This window comes from Pteropus vampyrus, unplaced genomic scaffold (assembly GCF_000151845.1).
Source record: "Pteropus vampyrus isolate Shadow unplaced genomic scaffold, Pvam_2.0 Scaffold85, whole genome shotgun sequence".
Classification (NCBI taxonomy): Eukaryota; Metazoa; Chordata; class Mammalia; order Chiroptera; family Pteropodidae; genus Pteropus; species Pteropus vampyrus.
This window is the reverse complement of record NW_011888866.1, coordinates 6,505,048-6,514,799: the sequence shown is the minus strand read 5'-3', so window position 1 is coordinate 6,514,799 and position 9,752 is coordinate 6,505,048. Positions and strand designations below refer to the sequence as shown.

Here is a 9,752-nt window from a genome sequence, read left to right as displayed (position 1 = left end):
ATATGAGTGGAGAAAAATTCAGCCACACGGTGACAAAAGTACCAACTCTTTTCATTTTTTTTCTATGTTCTTCAGTTTTTGACCAAAAGCATACTGACGCTGTGAAAATAAAAGTTGTCTCGACTCCTTTGCAGCTTTTCTGGATATCAGATTTCTCACCGGAGCAAAAGCATCAGCTCCCTGTTCCTCCATCTATGAAGAACGAAGGATATCCCCTTCCTTGGACTCTATTTACATATTCTGGGTAGTTCCCAGAACCTCTTCCAACTTCTAAAGTTCCATATTCATTCAGCAAATATTTATTGAGAAACTCATTGCATGTGAATCACTGAGCCCTGCAGGCAGAGAGAATAGCCTGAGTAAATGCCCTGAGCTAAGAGAGAGGTTGGCTGATAAAGGAAAAGAAAAGAGGCAGAGAGGCTGGAATGGAGTGGAGGCTAAGTGGGAGAGGGATCACAAGAGGTCGGAAGAGACTATGCCCCGTCCTGAGCCCACCACTTCCTGATGGCCTGGGACCCTGAGGTCCCAGGGTCCCAGGAAGAGGTGAGTTCTCATCCTCTCCTGACTCTTAGTTATTTTGTAGGCATTGTGGTCAAGGAAAGAGCTTACTTTTGGCAAGATGTAGACAGACACTTGAATGCTGCCACCTTGGAAGAACTAGTAATATTAACACAGTAGGATTATTGTGAGGATTGAAGAAAATGTTGTATGATAAAGTGGCTAGATGACAAATATTTTCCCCCTTCTCCTTCATAAATGTCCCTTCCCTTTCTTGGTCACCGCCCAGCAGCCCCTCGTGCTACCGCAGGCATCCTCTCCTTGTGGAGTGGCCCACACTGGTGGCCCTGTGCTGGGCCCTTCCCTGCGGATCTTTCATTTAGAACCTGACTTTGTAATAGTTTTAGTTCTTTGGAAATTAAAAATTATTAATTCAAAAATAATGTCTTTTCTTTTTGGCAAAAAAAAAAAAAATCAGTACAAAGGAGTATAAAGGAAAAAATAAAATTCCATTTTACTGGGGAATCTGGCACTAAAGGTTTGGATTCCACTTTTCTCAATGTTATAAACACACAAACATGCATTTTTAAAACAAAAATTGGGGATATGAAAATCAGTACTTTTCACTTAATGAATCTTCAGTGTCTTCCTTTGTGCATAACTTAGATCCACAACCTCTAGAGTAGTGTTTCACAGACCTTGTTGTCCTTGGCTTTGTTTGCGTTTTCCTCCATGGGTGGTGGTCCCTATTTCCCAATGAGGGCAGGGAGGCAGAGTCCTCTGTATCCCGCCACCTGAGCATTTTCCTGCAAGCCAATCCACCTGCGAAAGCCTTTGCTTTACAAAAATGCATTTCATCAAAGCCTTGTGTTGTCATCAGCTTGTTTTGCAGGAACTAGGTGGAGCCTGTGACTGAAAGAGCATGCTTTTGTTTCTTGGTATAGGGGGAGTTTCATAGAGCTTTTCCTCTTCCTAATTATATGCCTCATAAACTCAGGGATGTCTAATCCCAGCTTGTCACTACACTGAGAGCTATTTAACAGCCCATTTACTTCAACTTACGTACAAATTTCAAGCGTTGCATTCAGTGCCTGTGGGACCCGAGTGTGAGAGACTCAAGTGGAAGCATTTTCTGGAAGCAAAGGCAGAGTGTCACAGCCTCTCCTATCCCATTTCTCTCTAAGTATGTGCAGAAGGGCAGGGAACCATGAATGAATGTGTTTTTTTTTTTTTTTTTTTTTTTTTTTAGAAAGCTCACATTGTAAACAAACAATACAAAAGGGTATAAAGAAAAGATTGAAAGTTATCCTGATCTTTAGCACCCCTGCCCCACTCTGCTGTCCTTTCCATAGAGGTCCTCACTGTTTGTCATGTATCTTTCTAGAATTCCTTTATTTTACAAACTTGGAATGGGATCATAAAGTGTTCATTATTCCTTTACAAATGAGTGATTTTAAAATGCAAATTACAGTTTCGTATGTCAAAAAATATCTTGTGAGTACATGGGAAGAATTTATGCAATGGTGCTTTAAAAATTAGCGAGAAAGCAGAGTTGCCATTATGGAATTCAGGCTTCTGTACTGTGGTTGTTGAGGTACTAGGATCAACCCCAGGAAAAACTGGGCAGAGGCCAGTTTGTCTATGAATCTTAGTTCCTGGTCTTGATTCTTTTCCTTGCCCCTTCCCTTTGTTGTTGGGGAGGCCCCTATACTGTCCCTCTACCTCTAACAGAGCCTGCAGTGTGGGGAAGTATACTTAGTGTCAGACAAAATTGGGCTTGAATCTAGATGTGTGACTATAAGCAAGTTATTTAACTTCTCTACACTTCAGTTTGCTCATCTATCAAGTGGAGAGGACCATCACTATGTCACAGAGAACATTTCTAGCTTATAGTATGTACTCAATAAGTCTTAATTTCCCTTTCTCCTGCCTCTTGCTTGAGCTTTTGTTCTAGAAAAGTATGTTAGGACTTGGACATACTACCTCTTCCCAAGGGTTTTCACATTTCAACACTGACCAAAGCTTTAACTGAAGGAATTAAGGAGCAGGAAGATTCTTTTGGAGTGAAGTCATGCCTCTCTGCCTGTTTTCAGAACTATTTCGTGAACGCTCATGACAGGTTGTATGCTCACTCCACCTCCTTTTTCTCAGAGCTGACCCCAGGATCCGTCCTGACCTCAGAGGACAATTTGGCTGCTAGGTGGCAGCCACCATCTTCTTCTGAATATCTCAACCATATGCATTTCAGGCCACATATTTAGCGGTGAGGTTGAAGGTATACAGAGGAACCGACATAAGAGGAAAAGCAGAATTACCAAGGCTGTCAGAGTTCAGACATTTGCTCTTGTTTTGGGGACAACCCAAGTCTATCTGGCACCTTTGTGAGAATTAGAAAAAGGCGCCCCCTCTGGGAAGGTGGGGCCCTGCACATGCACTGCTCGGTGGGTGGACAGAGCTGTGGTAGAAATTAGAAAAAGGTGCTCTTCCTCCAGGGTAAAGGCAGGCTCTGCCCAGGCCAGATGCAACATGGTGAGCAGAGGCCAGACTGGATTTCTGCCGGCCTCTCTCACTGCTTCCAGGCACCTCAGAGCTGGGCGCAACCTGTATGACCACATGCAGTGGGCCTGCAATTATAGCTTTTTCCAGTTGCCCTAAAGAGTCATTGTTTTTTCTCTATTCCTACCCTCTTTTAGCATCCTGATCCAAGCAATGGAGAACCAACCAGGAAACTTCCGCAAGGGGTTGTTTACGGTGTGGTGCGAAGATCAGATCAAAATCAGCAGAAAGAAATGGTGGTGTATGGGTGGTCCACCAATCAGCTGAAAGAAGAGATGAACTACATCAAAGATGTGAGTCATTTAAGGATTTTCTGTTTCTGGTTTATACTCTTATAGCATGTGAGAGGGTGGAGTTGGAAATATTGATGTAAACGTAACAAGGCATTTTGGAAGAATTCTTAGCATTATCATTTTGGATGGAAATGTTTCTACATATCTTTATGGTAGTGTTAAAAGTATAGATGTAATTCTGCAATGAGGTATAGAGTGAGCTTTTGGATGTTACTAAGTAAGAATGCTCAGGCTTTCTTCTTCTCTGTATGATATGGCAGCTCTTACGTGGTTTTGCTTATTATATCGGACACTCCTAATGCATGAGTTTGGACAACTGCATACATTTGGGTGCTTTTGGCTACAGATAACAAGAAAAGCCAACTCAAAAAGGAAATTTGTTTCATGTGGGATAGTCTCGGGGTAGGTGGGCTCCAAGCATAGCACATCCAGGTGCCAGTCCTTTTCTCTGAGTTTCCCGTGGTTCTTTCCTCCTTCAGCCTCCGGCTCATAGCATTGTCTGAAAACATGACAGGGTCTGGAGGAAGAAAAGAGGCCACTTATCTCTGGTTAATTTTTAGAGGCTTTCCATTAGGCTTCTCTTTATGTCTCACTGGCCAGTACTGGGTCCCATGCCCATCCCCAGATCCATCACTGGTAAGGGGAGTGGGATGATCGTGGGTGGTTCAGACCAATCACTTGGGTTGAAACAGATGCCGAAAAGTCAACTATAATAGTCGTTATTCAACTCAGACCAATCAGTGTCATTTCTTTGTATTTAATATTATATTTCTTATCTTTTAAACTCATGTTCTTTTGAGAAATTTTGGAAAATACAAAAATGTACAGAGAAGAAAACGAAGTTACCCATGATTCCACCATTCATTGAGAGCAGATGTTAGCATTTTGGAGCTTTTTCTTCTAAATTTTTAATTTCTTTTAATCTCTCTGTCATCTATCTATTATCTATCTTCATTCCTTTTTGGTTCTTTTGATCTCTGTAGATTGACCAATGCCTCTGTTGACCAACTCAGAGTGATTACATACATAGAGAAAATGAGCTGCTCTGACACTGATGGTCCCCAAACCCTGACCTGTGGACTAGAAGGTGCTCGTGGGTGGCGGGGGCAGTGAAGCACCCCATGGACCTTGGTTCAAAGTCCAACTCTCTGTTTGGCCCAGCAAAACTTTCGCCCATTTTGGGTTTCAGTTTTCTCATGTATAGATTATGGGGCTGATAAGGGATCCCTAAAGTCAAACCTTTAGCTCTGTGTACCCCATTTTATTTAGTGGGTTGCAGATAAATCACAGTCATGTTGTTAGCTTTTGTGTGGGTATTTGAAAAGAACAAATATCAAAAATAATAAATATCTGGGCACCTTCTTTAGTATGTCTTGAAAGTTTTGGATCCTTGTATAATTACAAGGAATAAAAAATAATCTTGTCTTGATTAAAATTAATAATAATAAATGCTTAACAGAGAAAATGAAGCAAAGCCAAAAAAGGTAAACGTACACGAACGCACAGGGTATGTGTGACAACCACCAGCCTCAAGTCCCCAGTCCTCCTAACTCCCAAATATAGTTTTTAGCCATTCTTATTTTTCATGTATAGGAGCAGCTTGGACATTTCTAGTCCCCTGTATTTTTCTCATGGAAATACTTAGTCCTTCCTCCTTTAAATGCCCCGGGTAACATGGCACTGCTTTAGAGGTAAACTTTCTAAGCAGAGTGGAGAGTCACAAACCTCCCAAGACAAAGACAGCAGGTTCAGGCCGGTTGTGAACCAGGATGACATAAACCTTGGTTACAGGGGTGGTTCTGACAAGAATTGCCAACATCTACGTGCTCTGCAACTTATAATTAATTTCCAGGTCCCACCTTCTGTAGCTAGCTTCAAATCCATCCTTGATCTGTTCATTCTTAAGCATGTTTATGGGATTGTTTGTCCTCTCTCACTCTGAGCGATTCTGGCCCAGCTGGCTTCCTGCAATTTTGCCACCCCCAGCTCAAGATCCCGCCTACTCCCCACTGGTGATCAGTATGAGAGCCATCTCGGGGCCACGGATGAGAGCCATTCTGCCTGCCCAGAATGAAAAATTGTGCTTTTGGCCTTGTTTTCCCAAAACATTTGTAGCTAATGGCAATTCTAATAATTCTATTATTAGAATTCCATCAGGCGAAGGCTTAGAGTCTTAACTCTCCCCCCCCCGCCAAAATCTTCACCAATATCTGGTTACCCCTAATAAACACGTCTATTTTAAAGTCTAATTTAAAATATGTTAACTCTGTAAATACAGCTTCAAGATCAATTCCCCCCATACTGTCCCCTACAGGTCATTCTAACCAAACTGCTGCCTTTGAGCCCTTCCTGTAGTAGAAGTTCCGGAGCCTCCCTAGAGGGGGCGCCTGTGAGACTTCCTCCTCTAGCTGAGGCTCCCTGAGCTTTTGTCCCTCCTAGGGGCACTAGAAGGGAGGAGACATTTGTAAGATTTTTTTATTAAAAAAAAAAAATTAAGACCTTGTGACTCCTCTGGAGATACTACTATAGAGAATCTTAAATAGTGTTTTTGTAAATAGGTTGTTTTGGGGGTCACCTTGACTTTTGTTTTATTGTGTGCCTTGTGTATTATTGGTGATTGTTGATTAACTGACTTCCAAATTTATGGGCTCTCCAGGGCTTGTACTTCCCTGCATTATATTCCAGACGTTTAATTGCTCTTTGGCAGTCAGAGCAGAGATAGGGAAATTACAGATTGCTTTGCTTTTTGGTTTTCTAATCCTCTTAGCCCACATGTTTGAAATCAATTTGTTAATATTTTTCTCCTTGTAAAAATGTGTGATACAGGCAAACTTTGCCCAAATGTAGTTTTGAAGGTGATGGGTGAATTTCAACAAAACATTTTTCTTCATAGTTTATTATTTGGATAATTAATATTTATTAATAATTATAATGTTTCTTAATAATTATAGTTATATATAGTCACAATATATTTATTATTCTTAATAGAATTCCCTTGGTTTTTAACTAGAAATCGGTAGTGATCTTATCCCTTATTTTCCCAAATTTTCATGTTCTTAAGATTCTTTTTTTTTTTTTTTTTTTTTTTTGGGGGCCCTTTTCTCATTAGGGTTTCTTAAAAATTTGGAAATCTTGCATGAAAATGTTATAGCTTGATCTTTAACTAGCATCTTTGTGGGATGCAGGTAAGAGCCACTTTGGAAAAAGTAAGGAAGCGAATGTATGGCGACTATGATGAAATGAGACAGAAGATTCAACAAATCACCCAGGAACTGTCCGTAAGTCAATATTTCAGTGACTTGGAAATATGGAGTGATGGTAGAGCTTAGAACCTCTCCTGAGTGGCTAGCGTCTGAAGATACCTGAGTTTATTGATGTTCATTATGAATGGAATCATATTTTAAATGAACCTAGGGAATTTTATCATAAAGTTTATTTTTTAAAAGATTTTTTTTTTTTTTTTTTTTGGTGATAAGAATGCTCTTCCTTATATTCAAAGCATTCCCTCCAAAGTCTGGAACAAGCTATCCCTATTATTATTTAACATTATATCTGGGATACTAGCTGATGGAATTAAACAAGAGAAATAACTTTAGAGATATAAAAACTGGACAGGTAGATGTAAAGCTATCACTATTTGTAAACTATATGATTATATACCCAGAAAGCCCAAGTGAACCAATGAAAAAAAAACCTACTATAAGCAATAAAAGAATTCTGTAAAGTAGCAGGGTAAAAAATTAATGGATACAAAGAGGCTCAATATACAAAAAATTAACAAAAACAAACAAAAACAAAAAACAAAACCAGTTAGAAGAAATAATAGCAACAAAAAAATTACCAAATATTTAGGAGTAAACTGTAACAAGTAGAAAGACATACCATGTGCTTAGAAAGGAAGGTTCAACATAAGATGTCAATGCTATCAAGTGAATATACAAATTTAATAAAACCCTAAAATAGCAACATTTTTATTTTATGTTGTTTTTCTACAACTGGACTAGATGATTTCAAGGTATATGGAAAATAAATATAAAGAGTTGGGGAAATTCTGAGGAAAAAAAACAATGAGAGAAACTAGCCCTGTTAGTTACAAGAAACTGAAAAAGCCTCAGAGATTAAAAAAACAGTGTAGTATTAGCACATAAATTAATGACATTAATTAAATGACATTAATGAAAAAGCAAGAAATATACTCCAGTGTATGACAAATGTATTATCTCATATAAAGGAAGGAAAATGGACCAGTCAATATGTGCTGTTAAGACAACTTATATGCTGTTGAGTCAGACTTATAACTGAACATATTCCAAATAGATCGAAGACTTAAATGCTAAAAATGAAACTTAAAAGTGCCAGAAGAAAACATATGTGAATTCTTTTGTACTCTTGGAGTGAGAAAACCCTTTTATTACTATGACATGTGATCCCAAATCTACAAAAGAAAAGGTTGGTAACTGCCCACATTAAAATGAAAAACTTGTGCTGTCAAAAACACCAAAGTCAAAGTGAAATGACAGACTGGGAAAAAGTATTTGCCCTTCATGTCATAGATAATAGGATGATTTTCTGAGTATTTAAAGAGTGCCCATGAATCAAGAAGAAAAAGGCTACTACTCATAAATAGGCAAATATTTGTTACAGATAATTAATACTACAGGAAAGATTAAGAGCTCTTAATTGCATGACAAGATGCTCCGCCTCATTCTCAATAAGAGAAATTCAGATTAAAACCATTCTGAGATGTAATTTTAATCTAGTAGACTGGGCAAAACTTCATGAGTGGGACAAGACACTCTATTAGCAGTGCTGTGGAGAAACAGGCAGCTGGCTGGTTGGGGTGTAATTTTGCATTACTCTTCGGGAGAGCAATTTGGTACTATCTTCCCAAATTACAAATGCTTATATCCTTTGACCCAGTAATTCTATTTCTAAGAATTTATTCTATAGGTAAACTATCACATATGTGAAATGACACGTATGAGTTTAGTTATTGCAGCATTGTTTGTAGTAGTAAAATGATTGGAAACCTAAATGTCCATTAAGAAGGGGAAAGTAAAATAAATTATATTTCTGCAATAGAATACATAGAATTGTAAAAAAATAAATAAAAAAGAGTGAGTAAGCTTTTCAAAGAGAGATACAGAAAGATTGCAAAGACTATACGTGTTGAAAAAGCAAGATGCAAGAAGATATCTATAATGTGCTACTACTTATATAAAACAGGAAGGGAGAATAAATATATCTAGATTGTTTTGTTTGTGCACAAAAAGTTGCTGGAAGGATACTCAGGAAAGTAATAAACAGTAATTCTTAATTGAGGGGCAGAGTGGGCAAGGTGGTAACTGAGCAGATGGGATAGGAGTGAAAGGGAGATTTATTTTTGTGTGTACCTAAATGTTTGAACTATATGAATATATTACTTAATTAAAAACTTAAGAAAAAAACAACCTTTCTCTGGTTTAAACAAGCTAATGTTTGTGAGAAAAAAAAATTAAAACATTTCTGATTAATAATTTTGAAGAAATTCCCTGTATATATGACATCGTCTCCATAAAAGTCCCTGTATATATGACATACTCTCCATAAAAGTTAATAATGGCAGGAAAGAATCGCACAGTTAAAACAGTCATGTATTAGAGTTTACTTTTTGTCTTGGCTATGAGATTATCTGCTTAATTGATGACCTACTGCCTCAGTTTAGGGGCAGGGGTTTGTAAACATATCCCTTGCCCATTCTCACTGGCATGTAGGAAGAGATTTGTAAAATTCTCACCTACTTATGGAAATCACTCTGCTATCCACTGACAGACACTAACAACTGTAATTAATGTCAAAGGATTGGATTTGCAAGAGATGCATAAACAAGTCTCTGCACACCCTTGTTTTCTTGTGTGAGAGCTGTCACAGGAGCTTCGTCTCTCTGCCTACAGCATCCTCCTCCTCCAGGCCACACCACAGATTGATTGCTAAATTACTGCTATATGAACACAACCCGGAACAAGAACATACCACCTGCTCTGGGTCCTGGCCTGCTGTTTCAATTCTCTCTTCTATCCTCAGAGTGCACCGCCTGCTCTGTCATGCCGGGCTGCTTTCTAGGGCTTCCACAGGAGTCTGCCTTTGAGCCTGCCCAGAACCCTTCCCCTAACTCTGCTGCCTCTCTGCCTCTCTATATCCAGCTAGACCTATATCCAGGTTTAGCTTAAGATTGGCCTCCAATGAACTCTCTCAAACACAGACACACAACAAAACAACACAACAGCAGCAACAGCCACAAAGCAACTCTTGAGAATTGGGTGAGCCCGAAGTATATTCTTTCTGTGGTGAGTAGAATGAGCAAGAGGCACAAGAAGATATTCCAACTGGGTTCTAGTTCCAGCTGTGCCCCTTCTTAGCTTTGTG

At 39.0% G+C, this 9,752-nt stretch overlaps 1 protein-coding gene across 1 annotated transcript in view; it reads left to right on the top strand.

Annotated features, from left to right (window-relative positions):
- LOC105294326 (myocardial zonula adherens protein-like) overlaps positions 1-9,752 on the top strand; it is a 111,278-nt gene that overhangs the window by 21,086 nt on the left and 80,440 nt on the right. Inside the window, 2 exon segments of the mRNA XM_011363478.2 lie at positions 3,192-3,347; positions 6,533-6,625. Coding sequence (XP_011361780.1) covers positions 3,192-3,347; positions 6,533-6,625 — 249 coding nt within the window.